The sequence below is a fragment of the Orycteropus afer genome, unplaced genomic scaffold (genome assembly GCF_000298275.1).
Source record: "Orycteropus afer afer isolate SDZICR_OR568_19922 unplaced genomic scaffold, OryAfe1.0 scaffold00028, whole genome shotgun sequence".
Lineage (NCBI taxonomy): Eukaryota > Metazoa > Chordata > Mammalia > Tubulidentata > Orycteropodidae > Orycteropus > Orycteropus afer.
This window is the reverse complement of record NW_006921615.1, coordinates 15,384,054-15,400,321: the sequence shown is the minus strand read 5'-3', so window position 1 is coordinate 15,400,321 and position 16,268 is coordinate 15,384,054. Positions and strand designations below refer to the sequence as shown.

The 16,268-nt window shown below is 37.5% G+C and overlaps 1 protein-coding gene across 1 annotated transcript in view; it reads right to left on the bottom strand.

The window, feature by feature from the left end:
* Nucleotides 1–16,268, bottom strand: part of KIN (Kin17 DNA and RNA binding protein) — a 51,455-nt gene that overhangs the window by 21,076 nt on the left and 14,111 nt on the right. The window contains exons 3-7 of the mRNA XM_007935447.2: nt 8,514–8,557; nt 8,308–8,430; nt 7,186–7,367; nt 3,172–3,220; nt 2,283–2,343 (exon numbers count right to left, since the gene is read on the bottom strand). Coding sequence (XP_007933638.1) covers nt 2,283–2,343; nt 3,172–3,220; nt 7,186–7,367; nt 8,308–8,430; nt 8,514–8,557 — 459 coding nt within the window. The remainder of the gene's footprint in view (nt 1–2,282; nt 2,344–3,171; nt 3,221–7,185; nt 7,368–8,307; nt 8,431–8,513; nt 8,558–16,268) is intronic.

Genomic DNA, 16,268 nt, shown 5'->3' with positions numbered 1-16,268 from the left:
AAAAAAAAAAAAAAAGAGAACTGTGAGAGAACTGTAAGGGCCACTGGACCTAATACTAACATTCATCTATACCTATCAGTAGGGGGTCCTGGTGGCCCAACCATTCAGTGCTCAACTGCTAACCCACCACCCCTCCACACAAGAAAAATCTGACAGTCTGCTTCCATAAAGATTTACACTCTTGGAAACTCTGTCCTACAGGGTCGCAAGTCAGAATCAACTCAACAGCTATGGGTTTTTTGGGGGGTATACCTCCCAAAAAAACCAAACTCATTGCCATCGAGTCAATTCCAACTCATAGCGAACCCCTTTTGGTTTCCGAGGCAGTAAATCTTTACAGAAGTAGATTGCCCCATCTCCTTCCACGGAGTGGCTGGTGGATTTGAACCGCCAGCCTTCTGGTTAGCAGTCAAATGAATAAAGGAAAACAGAAAGAAATACATAAGGGTCTAAAACTATAATATATGTATGTGTGTATGTTTTATAATATATTCAAGCCTGTCTTCCAGGTTATAACATATCAATAGTAGAAAATTCTTCTTTTCAAATGTACCGTATGTAGAACTCAACTAACCAGTTTCTTAATAATATCTAATGTAGGGGCTAATTTTGAAATATTCTTTTGATCAGCATTATGATATATGTCAAGTCATTCTGAAGCAGTTGATTGTTGAGTCAGCCTGTCTATTCCCTTCAATTCTCCTAGCCATTTATTTAGCCATGCAAATAAGCACTAACCTATACCCTAAGCAAAAAAGCTGGGTTAGGTCATAAACAAGTAAAATATTAAGTAAAATAGAAAAGATTACTCAGTCTAAAACTAAATTCCAGTAGATAATGGTGCTTTCTTGAGATACTAGTATCTTGTTTTATTCATTGTTTAACCTCCATAACTAACTGACTGCATTACCCATCACAAATGGTCAATAAATATGTGGTAAAAGAATATGTAAGAATAAAGAAAACACTATAGGACACATTCCTCAGCATATACCATTGACATAAACCCCGACAGATGCATAAATGTAAATTTCACCTTAAACACAATAAAATATTATCTTAAAAGAAGAAAGAAAAAAAGAAAACCCAAGAAAAAAGAACATGAAAAGTAGATTGAACTATTATGACTACATACTATACCAGGGTTTGGCAAACTATAGTTTGTGGACTAAATTGAGCCTGCTGCCTGCTTTTACAAAATAAGATTTCACTGGAACCTAGCCACACTCATTCTTTTACATAATGCCTACAGCTGCTTTCTCACTGTAGCAGAAGAGTTAAAGACATATGGCCAACCAAGCTTAAAATATTTACCATCTGGCCCTTTATAGAAAAAGTTTGCCAACTCCTGTTGTGTACTATATACCACCTAGAAGAGAAGACAATTTTTACTGAGTGTCTTAGAAAATCACAATATAGAGAATAAAACAAAAAATGGACATCTCAGCTAACATTTTGACTGTGATAATGGACTACGACAGAAAAACAAGCAATATTATAGTGACACAAAAGGAACCATTAAATGAAAGACTCATGCAGAACCAGTATTTTATCCATGTGAAGCATTTAATCAAAATGAGCCTTTCCTACCACTGTCAACAACTCGGAGGGGGATCTATGCAGGAGATCCTGGATAGAGAGGGAGAACAATGTGGAACAAAACTCAAAATCATTTGGGGGAAAAAAAAGGGGGGGACCAGGTTTGCTGGTCTGATAGAGCCTGATGGAATCACTGAGACTATGGCCCTTAGCTGCCCTTCAGGTCTGGAATTGAACCCATACCTGTGGCTGCCAGCCAAACAAAAGACAGGCATATGAGTTGAACATTTACCTGAGGTAGATATACTCCTTGGAGAAAACAATCATGGGAGAAAGAAGGGCTGTTTATACACAGGAAGACAGGTCAGGGGGCAAGAGTGCATGGAGGGATGGATACAGGGAAGAGGTAACTGTCAGGAGGAAGTGGGAAGGGAGCTGTTGCATTGTGGTAAATTGTCATCAATGTCATGAGACAAAGTGTATGTGAACTGCTGTATGGAAAGTGAGTTTCCTCTGTAAACTTTCACCCAAATCATAATTAAAAAAAAAAAAAAATGAGCCTTTCCTCTAATTCTGAAAAGAACAGCTAGTAACAAAAACTACTGCAACAAACAAAAGACCATAAATAAAGAAGAAAACTGGAACCAGAAAAATATGATTCACAATATTGCTGTTTTTAAAATGTAGCAACCAACATTTCACAAAAATTCTGAAGTTTTAAGATAACTGTTAATGCAGCTCACCTTGACTGGGAAGATGTTGCTACTCCTGAACTACATGCTCCTTTACTCAAATTAAACGTAACTGAAAAAAAAAAAAAAAAAAAAAAACTGTTATCCCATAGGTATTTCAGGAAAATTGTAACAAAATTTATCAGACAGGTTACCACAACATATTCACATAGAAATTTAGACATTTTAATGAGTTAAAATGCTCCCATTCAAAGATTACAAATTGCTGTTAACACACCCAAGACTGATGCTACAGCAGAGCACGCTGGTTGCTTCCCTCCCTGTTCTGTCTTCTCCCTTGTTAACAGTACTCCTTTTTTTTTGTTTTAAATTTTAAGGTGTCCATACCTCTCACACATGGCTCAGGGGAGATCACACACCACCTTCAGTTTTGTGATAAATTCTGACTGTGTAAATCAAGCAAAATGATTCCACTCCCCCACTTCAATGACTGTTTTAGGCAGACATGTAGCATACTTGGACCACTGTCATTCCAAACAAAGTCTGTTGGTGAGGGGAAGGGGAGTACCTTCTATGAAAAGTTTCCTTGGTCACTGGAGGACTCCAGAAGAGATGCTCTTTCAATCTCTAGATAAGGCTGTACCTGAATACTGATGGCTGGACAAGCTGGCAGCCACCTATGGCATCCGAAACCTCTTGGATTCTCATTATGGCAGGAAAATACATTTCCTTATTGTTTAAGCTACTCTAGTCAGTTTTGTTACTTGTAACTGAAAGCAGCCCATTCAATTCATTATCTTTTCATTTTATAGATGAGAAAAATAAGACCCAAACAGATTAAATGTCTTCTCTCATACACGCTGCTAGTCTTTGGCAGAATCAACACAAAGCGTCCGTGATTTTTTTTTTAAAAAAGGAAGGAAATAAAAAGTAATACTACCTTTCTCTTCATCATTTTCTCTGCTTAATTCCGTAAAAACAGGGGCCTCCTAAATAAATAAATAAGTACATGTTTGAAGGTTTTAGTTCACAGTGTATTTACTAGACGTTTAATAGCACTAAATTACGACTTGCTACCCGTGTTGCTAGACAGCTCTAAGAGATAAATCCAAAATGATTTCTACCTGAAAAGTACAAAATAACTTGAAGGTTTTAGCAGTATTAAGCTAAAACATTAAAAACAATGTTATCTCAAAGGGTAAGCTACTTTACTATAAATAAGATGTGATTCTTAATTTCCACAATAGGAAATTAAAATGTTTCCTCCATTGAAAGTGGAAGTTTACATTTTACAAAGGTAAGAGAATTTCAAGAATAAAAAGCATTCCATCTTAAGCAAGAATTTAAATAATTCTATAATTATAGTACTTTAATCACTGTTCTTAATACACAAAATTCCTGAAAGATTCTGTACCAAATGTGTATTAATGTAAGTGATACCATAATACATTAACAAAGAACCTCACTCAGTCATAGAGAAGTTCAATTAACATGGTATAAAAGCTGATTCATATATTCGTTCTTAAGTCTTATCTATAATTTTCTCCTCAGTCTTTTTTTTAAATATTTTATTGTGTTTTAGGTGAAAGTTTACACAGCAAATCAAGCTCCCCTTTAACAATTTTTATATAAATTATTCCACACCATTGGCTACAATTTTTATAATGTATCAGCATTCTTATTATTTCCTTTCTATTTGTTCTGTTTCCATTGATCTAGCTTCCCTTCCCCTCCTTGCTTTTGGATAACTGTTGATTGTTTGGTCTTATACAGTTAATTGTGTAAGAGAGCACATTCACACAGAGGACATCAAGCTCAACTGGCATAACATACTACACAAAAACACTGTTCCATATCCTACTTTGTCAAGTAGCAACTGGGATCTTAAAAGCTTGCAAGCAGCCATCTAGATGCAACGATGGGTCTCTCCTCGACCAGAGCAAAGAAGAATAAAGAAAACCAAAGATGCATGGAAACAATTAGTCCAAGGAACTGGTACACCATGCGATCCTCAGCCTACATGAGTATAAGACCAGAAGAACTAGAAGGTACCCAGGTATCACCATCAATCACTCAGAGCAGGATCTATGTAGGAGATCCTGGATAGAGTTAGAGAACAATGTAAAACAAAACTCAAAATCGTAACAAAAAAGAAACCAGATTTGTTGGTCCAATAGAGCCTGGCAGAACCTCTGAAACTATGGCCCCTAGCTGCCCTTTAGGTCTGGAATTGAACCCACTCCTGTGGCTTCCAGCCAAACAAAAGACAGGCATAGAGCTGAACATTTACATTAGGCAATACAGTCCTCTGAAAGATCAATCATGGGAGAATAGAAGGGCTGTGTATGTACAGGGGAATAACTCAGGGAGCAGGAGTCCATGGGAGGGAAGGACACAGGGAAGAGGTAACCACTGGGAGGAAGTGGGAAAAGAGCTGTTGCACTGTGGGAAATCACAGTCAATATCATGAGACAAAGTGTGTGTGAACTGCTGAATGGAAAATGAATTTGTTGCGTAAACTTTCACCCAAATCACAATAAAATTTTTTTTTAAAAAAAGAACACATTAATGGGTGATATTATTATTATTTTATAAGGCAATCTATTATTTGGCTGAAAGATGACCTGCAGAAATAGCTTTAATTCCAAGTTCAAAGGTTATTTTAAAGTGATAGTCTAAGGGGCTCCTCTAGTCTCCATTAGTCTACTAGGTCTGGCCTTTCATAAGAATTTGAGTTTGTTCTACATTTTTCTCCCATTCTATCCAGGATCTTCTATTGTGTCCCTGGCCAGAACGGAGGCAGTGGTAGCCTAGTACCACATAGTTCTTCTGGTGTCAGATTTTAAGAGGTTGTGGTTTGTGTGGGCTATTAGTCCTGTGGGCTAGTTTCTTCTTTGAGCCTTTGATCTCCTTCAGTCTCTTTTTCTCCATATGAGACAAATAGTTATATTTCAAATGACTGTTCACAGTCTTTTAATATTCCAGATGTTATTCACTCAACTCAGATGTAGAATATTATCTTTGGGAACTATGGTATGCAAATGAGTAAGCTGTCCCTGAACTTACATCATTGTTTATAATAAATGGCTTATATAAGACATGTACAAGATGATAAGAGGAACATGCATAATAGCTAAAAACTGAAGACAAGCCAAATGTTTTTCAACAGAAGAACTATGGATAAATAAATTATAATATAGCCATACACAGTAAAAAACCAAAAAATCAAAAACTGAAACAGGAAAGTACACGACTGCACAAACATTACATTAGAGTTAAAGAAGCCAGACATACAACACAGGAGGGATTAACTGGAAACAGGTATGAAAGAATCTTCTGGGAAAATGAAATGCTTATATCTTGATCTGGGTGGTGGTTACACAGGTGTGGGTATGTGTGTAAAATTGATTAATCTGTATTCTTAACATTAATATAAATCATACACTTTATTATGTGAAAAAAACAAACCCACTGCCATCAAGTCAATTCCAACTCACAGTAACCTTATAAGAAAGAGTAGACTGCTTCATAAGGTTTCCAAGGCTTTAAGTCTTTACAGAAGCAGACTGCCACATCTTTCTCCCACGAAGCGATTGGTGGATTCAAACTACTGACCTTTTGGTTAACAGCCAGGTACTTAACCTGAGTCACCAGGGCTCCTTACTTCAATAAAGGACCTCTGGTGGTAAAATGATTAAGCACCTGGCTGCTAACAGAAAGGTATCCAGTTCAAACTCGCTAGTGACTCTTTGGGAGAAAAGACCTGGCAATCTACTTTCTTAAAACTTAACCAAAACCAAACTCACTGCTATTGAGTAAACTCTGATTCATAACAACCCCTTAGGACAGAGTAAAACTGCCCTATAAGGTTTCCAAAGTTGTAATTTTTATATGAACAGATTGCCCTATCTTTCTCCCACAGAGCAACTGGTGTACCTAACCAGTTAGCAGCTGGACATTTAACCACTGTGCCACCAGGGCTCCTTCCATAAAGATTACAGCCTAGGAAACCCTATAAGGCAGCCCCTACTCTGTTATACATTGTTGCTATGAGTCGGAATCTACTCGACAGTACACATCACCTTAATAAAAAGTTTTTAAAAATACTAAATGGCTCATGTACACACCAGGCTGTGTATTTCCCTTTTAGCATATAACTTTTAGCATGACAGCTCCATGAAGGCAGGGTTTTTGTATCTTTTATTCACTGCTGCATCTTTAGGACCTAGAAAGTGCCTGGCACACAGGAGGTACCTAACAAATATTTTTTATAATAAATGCCTTGGTCTAGTTATCCTAAAATTGGAACCACCTTTACCACACCCTCCCTTTCCCATTTATCTGAGTTTCACAATTCCTCAGGACTCTTCAGCTCAGAGGTTGTATCACTTTAACATATTCCTTCTCCCCACCAGGGTGGAGGTAAGTGCTGGCCCTCTATGTTCCCACACAATGTGTTTTATCTCCAGCATTAATTACTCAGCTAACGTTATCTATTTTATATGTCTTCTCCCATTATATATTACCTCTATTTTATTTTAGAGATAAGGAAACCGAGCTTAAAAAGATCATATAATTAATTTATACAAGATCATGAAGTTAATAAGTCAGGAACTGAATCTAGATTTGTCTGAACTCTGAAACATGTACTTTTATATTATGCCATGGTCTTTCTCCTCTTAATTAAGGAAAACCAAACTTACTGCCATCGAGGCTAATCTGACTCACAGCGGCCCCCACTGGGTTTCTGAGGCGGCAAATGTTTATAGAAGTGCAATAACCCATCTTCCTTTTGTGGAACAGCTGGTAGGTTTGAACCACCAACTTTCTGGTTAGCAGTCATACACCTCAGACACTACACCACCAGAGCTCCTTTCTTAATTAAGAAACAATATCTAGTAAAACAATTCTTAAGACTTTTTATATTGTCTTTCTAGATGACATTATATCCCACCTGTTCCTTCCCTTCCAGACCTCTTCTCACTTGTTCTTCAATGAATTTGGCAGTTTTTTCTTCATCATCAAGGTCCTGCTTCTTCTTTTTCTCTAATTCCAGTTGCCGGCGGATAGTTTCTGGGTCTCTATCTATGTACTGAATATACCAACCTTTTGGTGTCTCATCCACTTTACACAGTCCTGAAAAAAAAAATAACAGATATCATAAATTGTTAGGCAATCAAAGTTAAATCTAAGCATAAATACAATGTTCTATTTCTGCATGATTTACTCGCTTTCATTCAAATGTACTCAAACATACTCTAATACACAAATTCATGCACATGTGAATTTTTCATATTTAAATTTGATGAAATCTAGATACTTCAAATAAAATATATTATTGATCTCTTTAAACAGAAAAATGTATTATTTCTATATTGCTGAGGCAAGATATTTAAACAACACAAATGCATTTCTCAACTGTGTCTAAATATTTAACATCCTGTGAGTTCATGATACTCTACTAAAATTATTTCCCTAAAATGAAATAAAGTAATAGTGACAGAATTTTTTTCTCCTTTCTTTTCCCAAATTTTTCATTTTAGCAAGAATGTTGTTGTTGTTGTCGTCATTGTTATGTGCCTTGGAGTCAGACCCAACCCATAGCAACCCCTCCTTGGGTTTCCCAGGCATTATCACTATGGAAGTAGATTGCCTAACCTTCCTTCCAAGGAGTGGCTGGTGGGTTTGAACCACCAGCCTTCTGGTTAGCAGCCAAGTGCCTCAGGTGCTCCACTACCAGAGCTCCTCTAGGAAGATTAGAAAAAGCAAATTTAAAACAACCTTAAAAGGGAGTAAGAAAAGTCTCCTAAAATAAGATGAATATGAGGGGAAAAAATGGAAGGGATTGCTAATAACCTTTAATCTGAATGAGAGGATGGTTCAGTGATAAATCCTGGTATTATCAAAACAGATCTACCTATTCAGACATTCATATTCAACTGAATAAACAAAACAAATCCTCTCCCCCTCAGCTTTAAATTGCCCTACACATCCTAATTTCCATACATTTACATAGCAATTAGGACAAGTCTTTCTCTCTCTGCAATGGAGCATTATAACAAGTATTATTTCTTACCTTCTCTGCCCAACCACTTAGTAAAATCAGTCAGAGTTTCCCACTGAGTAGCATTCATATGGATGTGCTCTCGATGGCTGATATATTCATTATATACAATGTTGTTGTGGACTCTCTTAGTGCCTAAAGACAAAAATGTCATTGTTAAAACTGAGAATATTGTAAAGTTACAAAATCGTTATTTGCCCAATATTTAAAGTATTTACCAAAGCGTCTCCTGAGAAGTTCTAGAAAGTCATTTCGAAATTCCCTAATAAAGAGAGAAAGGAAAGCATTAAGAGAATTTCTACAAATGTATTATATTCCTGAAATTTAAACAATCATACAGTTTTAATGTCTAAAGGATAATATGAAAGTTCTATGTTATGACCCTACAAAAATTGAACAAGAAAATAATCTCAAAAAATTACAGATTATAGCTCTCAATAAGAATTAAAGCTAAAAGTCAGTTTGGAAGTGAAGTGTTTTGTATGGGCAAAGCAGTCATAGCAAAAGTTACTTCCTATCTCTACTGAGAGTCCTTCAAGAAGTCTTTTAGTGCTACTGAACGTAGCATAACAATCCTACTTTATCTATGATAACAACCCTACTCTTACTCCACCTGAAATTGGATGGAGTACACTGTGTTAAGTGCTAGACAAACAAAAATGAATAAAATCTAAATCTTGTCTTTCAAGGTTACAATCCAGTAAAACCAATAATATCAAAGTCAAACTGAAAAAGGAGATATAACGAAATATCATAGAAAGAGTTGAGGGAGATTCCAGGACTTTTACAGGTGAACAAGTAAGAGAAGGCCACTCTCAGCTACTACAGAACATGAAAGCATGGCATGTTTGAGAAATGACAATAAAACTAATTTGGCTAAAGTTTAGGACAAATGAAAATGAGGGAGAGAGTGGGGTGAAATAGAATAATGGGGGATGATGTAGCTAAAAAATAAGATTAGGACGAATTTTCAAAGTGCCTTTAAATATCATCCTAATGAGACAGAGCTTTATGCAAGCACTGGAAAAGTGCTGAAGAATTTAAGTTTGGGAATTAATTTGTTAAAATCTGTGATTTACAAAAATAATTCTCATGGACAATACAGATGAATAACTCTCAAACTGTCGTCCCCATCATCAGTATCACCTGAGAAATTGACAGAAATATAAATTCTAAAGTTTAAAGCTTAGGAGGATACAAAACAGGTTTGGTTGAGATAATATTGAGTTCCGTTTTAGAGCTGCTGACTTTCAGGCAGCCTTAAAAGGTACAGATGAGAATTGTCCAGGGCAGGGGTTACAGATGTATCACTCAAGAGTAACAGGAATGAAGAAACATCAAGATTTGGGAGTTATCAACACATAAAAGTTACAGTTAAAAGGAGATTACATAGGGAGACTGGGTGAAGTGAGATGAAAGGTCAAGTGGGCACCCTGAAAAACTTTTTCACATTATAGAGGTCAGAGAATAAGAGAAGTTAATGAATAAAGAAAGCAAAATGATAGTATTAGTAAGAAAACCATTAAAGAATATGCAACAGAGGTCAAGAATTAACAGCATAATTTAATGAAGAAAGATCAGGGAAGATGAAAACAGAAAAAGTCATGTGTGACTTCAGTACATTCACAGAGGCAGCCAGGAATGAACGAGAGGTATAAAGGAATGCACCGGATATAGATGGTTCTTGGCAGAATGGTATTTCTCAATACCCTGGTGGCATTCAATACAACTTTAGGCAGTTCACAGATGGTAAATAATTTTTCACTTTTTTGTTGTGTTATTGGCACTGATGGTGCAAAAGCAATGGAGAGTAAAACTGCCAGTGTCAGTCCAAGGGACTAGTAGACCATGCAATCCTCAACATATATGACCATTCTGGTTAACTGGTACCTAGTACCTAGTACCTAGTACTGCTCTGACAAGAATATACCACAAATAGGATACTTGAACAAACAGTTTATTCTCTTACAGTGTGCAGGCTTTAAGTCCAAGTTCAAAGTGCCAGGCTCTAGGGTCTGGGTGAAAGCCTCTCACCCTTGAGCTTCAGCTCTGCTTTCTGCTCCCAGCCCACTGGAGCTAGGAGCTTTTCTTCACTTAGACAGCTACTGGTTACTGACAAACCCAAGGTTAACAAGTAAAAAGGCTCAGTCCCAATGTTACCAAACCACACAGCAGGCCATTCATTCAAGTCTATTGAAAGTCCCAAGGTCATCAGAGCATGGCAGGCTGCTGAACAACGACTCGGCTACATACAGGGTTCAAGCGTGCCATAAACTAGAGACCATTCCCAAAGCTGTTTCTTATATACAGGAAGCAGACCACATCCCTAAAGCAGCTACTCAGCTGCTTGTGGTAGATCCCAACATGGAGGTAAATTACCAGTCTCATCATGGGGAATAACTACCACCAGCTGCCCAGCCACTCAGCCAGGCCCAAACCAGTTGACATACAACTTTAACTACCACAACCATGAAACCAGAAGAACTAGATGGTACCTGGCTACCACTGTCAACCACTCAGAAAGGGATTAGTGTGGGATATCCTGGATAGAGTGGGAGAACAATGTGTAACAAAACTCAAAATCATATAAAAGAAAGACCAGGTTTACCGGTCAGATAGAGCTTGGCAAGACCCTCAAGACTATGGCCCCTAGTTACCCTTCAGGTCTGGAACTGAACTCACTCCTATGGCTTCCAGCCAAACAAAAGACAGACATGTAGGGTGAACATTTATTTACATCAGGTAGATACACTCCTCAGAGCAATCAATTGTGGGAAAATAGAAGGGCAATATTTGTAAGGGAGATAGCTTTGGGAAGCAGGAACACATAGGAAAGAAGGACACAGGGAAGAGGTAACTACAGGGAGGAAGTGGGAAGAGAACTGTTACATTGTGGGGAATTATAGTCAGTATCATGAAACAAAATGTGTATGAACTGCTGTACAGAAAATTAATTTGCTCTAAAAACTTTCACCCAAATAACAATAAAAATTAAAAAAACAACTGCCAGCATCTTAACACAAATCAAAGTAGTGGTACCAATCTGTAGTGGTAGTCAGCGTATTCTTTCTTCATTTCCATGCACATGGAATAAAAATCAATGCTAGTTTCATCTCAAAAGTTTTTGGTGAAGCAGTGAAAATTACTAGTTGTATTAATACACATTTTCTAATATTCTGTGTCATGAAGTGATAATTACATATATACCACTTTTGCTGCTACATGACGGAGGTCTTGAAGAAAAGCACCTGTACAAGTGTTGGAGGTCTGAGTTGCTTTTTCCACGAAATAACCACTTTTACTTGAGAGAATGGCTGACATAAAAACTGTGGCTATTCCAACTTAAATATTCAATAGACATTTTCTCACATGTCACATCAAAGGAAGAAACTGATACTATTTGCTTAATGAATACAATTTTATGATATTCTGTAATAAATCATGCCACCATTTGGAAGATCTGCAGTCAATCAAAAATTTCTATATACCTAACACATGATGTTACAAAAGTATGCAGAAATACAAGATCCATTCAAAGTAAAAGGTAGATTAATGGATTTTTATGTAACAGTACAAAAAAATCACTGATCCAGAGTCCACATCGCAACTAACCTTTGATAAACTACCACTGGTTGTGTTTTTTTGTAGCATAAACCAAAACAAAAGAAAAAGGAGCTCTGGTAGCATAGTGCCTAAGGTATTTGACTGCTAACCAGAAGGCTGGCAGTTCAAACCCACCAGCCACTCCTTGGAAGGAAGATTGGGCAATCTACTTCTGTACAGATACTGCCTTGGAAGAAGAATAAATTGTCTGAAAAGGCTGTTAAAAAATATTAAAAATGCAGAGTTCAAAATGGAGTCTCGGCCGTAATCACCATGCTAATTCCCTCTAGCATCTTAGTGCTTGAAAAACTAGGCAGAGCAGTTTCAATTAGGGATTCTGGTGCTCAACAGCTCACTGAGTCAGAGTGCACCAAATTCAGGTGAGTAGAATTAGAAAGGAGAAAGGGACAGGGGAAAAAATAACAAGATCAGGAGATCTACCCCGCCGAGCGCCAACAGGCAGCTGAGAAAGGCCATTGGAGACCTCCGTGGGGGAATGCCGCCTGGCAGACGAGAAAGGCCATCTGAGACCTCCCTGGGTTAAGGAAGAAGATGCACCACACCAGCATACTAGCGACCACACCAACATACCAGCGATCACCCCAAGGATCTACCTTCAGCACCTTATTTTATCCTTAACTTGGGTCAGCTGGGTGCAAATGGGCACGTCCAGCACTGCTGAAACCCAAGCAAAGAGTCCATTGGTGCTGCAAGAGGGCAGGCCCGGGAGGTGCCCCTACAGCAGACCACCGATCAGGCTTGGGTTGGCTTAGTGGCATGAAGGGCCCACACTTGACTTTGTCAGTAATATTGGGACCACAGGGTCCAAGCGGGCATGGGCCTAACTCTAGTACCGCTGAAACCAAGCAGATCTTTGGTGCTGCGGGCAGGCAGGCCCAGATAGGAACTCCCATGGCGGATCGCGGAGCCTGGCAGTTGTCTTTTTGGTGTCAAAGGGCCTCAGGAGCCCCTTTTTGCGAGTGTATAAGCCTGGCAGAAAGTGGCAACCCCCTAACAACTGGAGTCCTTGCTGAACTTGAGCTGCGGGCCTGCATATAACAGTGCATCATCATCAGTAGCAGCCTGCTCAAAGCCCTAGAAACCGCCCCTAGCAACAGGGAGCTTTCCTTCTTCCTCTCTTTGGCTCTCACCTTCTCCACCAATAACCTCACTCATCCAATAGAAGAAACCACATTCAGCCACCATAATACCTCCTGGTTTGAACTCTAAACCCTCTTTACCACAAACAGAAACCCATGTCCAGATTCCGCACAGTGCATTACACCATCACAAAGAAAACCGCAAAGCTATCCAGCAAACCTGAATTAATAACTAAAAAAATAAAATACACCAGGTTCACCTTTTCAAAATATTAAATCATAAAACCAAGACAAAACAAGTCAATACATAACCAACAGTTAAAGACAACCTCAAAATGTCTAGGAAACAACAGGCAACCTCAAATCAAACAAAAAAACAGGACAGGTATTAGAAGCAAAACCACAAACAAAGGTCTCATTAAACATGGAGGAAGAGGAGGCAATAGAATTATCTGAGAAAGAATTTAGAAGATATGTTTATACGTGTTACAAGAACCTAAGGAAATGTGAAACAGAAGCAAGGAGAACACAGACAGTTCCCTGGAAGAACTCAGGAAAATCATTCAAGAACAAAATAACAAGATTAATGCACAATCAGAACTCATACAAAAGCAGCAGTTAGAAATCCAGAAGATGAATACCAAAAGTACAGAATTACACAACACAGTAGAAGCACAAGAGAGTAGGCTAGAACTGACTGAAGAAAGCATATCTCAACTAGAAGACAAATCCCTGGACACTAGCCTGTATGAAGAAAAATCAGAACTAAGATTTAAAAGAAATGAAGAGAACCTAAGAATTATATGAGATGACATGAAAAAATAAATAAAATAAAATAAGACTCATTGGAATTCCAGAACAAGAAGAGGCAGAAAAAACCACCAAGAAAATTGTGGAAGACCTACTAACAGAAAACTTCCCCCATATCATGAAGGAAGAAAAGATATTTGTCCAAGAAGCTCATAGAACCCCACAAAAGATAGATCCCAAGAGAAAAACACCAAGGCATATTATAATCAAACTCTCCAAAACCAAAGACAAAGGAAAAATTTAAAGAGCTGCCTGGGACAAAAGAAATATTACTTATAATAATCCAACAGTTAGGCTGAGCTCCAATTACTCAGCAGAAACCAGATAAAAACTGAAATAAAAAAATTCCTAGAAACAAATGAGAATGAAGATACATCATACCAAAACCTATGGGACACAGCGAAAGCAGTACTCAGAGGACAGTTTATAGCAGTAAATGCATACATCAAAAAAGAGGAAACAAAACCAACACTAACTCATCAACTCCAAAAACTAGAAACAGAACAACAAAATAATCCTACAGTATCTAGAAGCAAGGAAATAATAAAGATCAGAGAGGAAATAAATGAAACAGAAAAAAAAAAAAAAAAAACAGAAAAATCAACAAAACAAAAAGCTGGTTTTTCTAAAAGATTAATAAAATCGATAAACCATTGGCAGATCTAACAAAAGAAAAGATCCAAATCACAAGAAATTGTAAATGAAAAGGGTGTCATCACAACAGAACCATCTGAAATAAAAAAGATACTGACAGAATATTATGAAAAACTGTACTCCAACAGATTTGAGAGCCTAGAAGAGATGGACAAGTTTCTAGAATCACAAAACCTACCTAAAATATACCACTCAGACAGAATACTTGAACAGACCTATAACAAAAGAAGAAACTGAACAGGTCATAAAAAAAAAAACTTCCCACAAAGAAAAGTCCTGGCCCTGATGGCTTCACTGGAGAATTTTATCAAATATTCAGAGAAGAGTTGACACCTATGCTACTCAAGCTATTCCAGAACACAGAAAAAGATGGAACATTCCCAAACTCATTTAATGCAGCAAGCATAACACTAATACCAAAACCAGGGAAAGATACTACTAGAAGGAAAACTACAGACCAATATCCCTCATGAACACAGATGCAAAAATCTTTAACAAAATCCTAGCCAACAGAATCCAACACCATACCAAACAATTAATACACCCGGACAAGTGGGATTCATATCAGGTTTACAAGGGTGGTATAACATCAGAAAAACAATCAATGTAATCCACCACATAAACAAAACAAAACTACCATATGATTATATCAATTGATGCAGAAAAGGCATTTGATAAAATCCAACATCCATTCCTATTCAGAACTCTCAGCAAAATAGGGATAGAAGGGAAATTCCTCAACATAATAAAGGTTACATATACAAAGCCAACAGCCAAGATCATTATTAATGGAGAAAGACTCAAGGCATGCCCCTTACAAACGGGAACCAAACAGGTATGCCCTCTATCACCACTTCTATTTAACACTGTATTTGAAGTCCTAGACAGGGCAATAAGGCAAGAAAGAGAAATAAAAGGCATATGAATTGGCAAAGAGGAACTAAAGCTATCTCTATTTGCAGATAATATGATCCTGTAAATACAAAACCCAAGGGACTCAATAAAAAAACTACTAGAACAAACAGAGGTTCAGCAAAGTGGCAGGATACAAGGTCAACATACAAAAAGCAGCTGGATTCCTCTACACCAACAAAAAAATATGATATTTTTCTGATAAAGAAATAAGGGAAACAATATCATTTACAGTAGCTACTAAAAAGATAAAATATCTAGGATAAACCTCACCAGAGACACAGAAGACCTATATAAAGAAAACTATAAAACACTGACAGAAGAGATAACAAGGGGACTACAAAAATAGAAGAGCCTACCTTATTCATGGATAGGTAGACTGAATATCGTGAAAATGTCAATAATACCTAAAGCAATCTACACACACTTAACACAATCCTGATCAAGATTCCAACAAAATTTTTTAAGGACATGGAAAAACCAATTACTAATTTCATATGGAAAGCAAAGAGACCTCGGATAAGCAGAGCACTTCTGAAGAAGAAAAACAAAGTGGAAGGCCTCACACTCCTGATCTTAGAATTACTATACAGCCACAGTAGTCAAAACAGCATGGTATTGGTACAATGATAGACAGCTAGACCAATGGAACAGAATCAAAAGTCCAGATATAGACCCATCCATCTATGGACAACTAATCTTTGACAAATGTTCAAAGCCCAATAAATGGGGAAGAGACAGCCTCTTTAACAAATGGTGCTGGCAAAACTGGATATCCATCTGCAGAAAAATGAAACAAGACCCATACCTCACCCCATACACAAAAACAAACTCAAGCTGGATCAAAGACTTAAATGTAAAACCCAAAACTATAAAATTCATCAAAGATAAAAT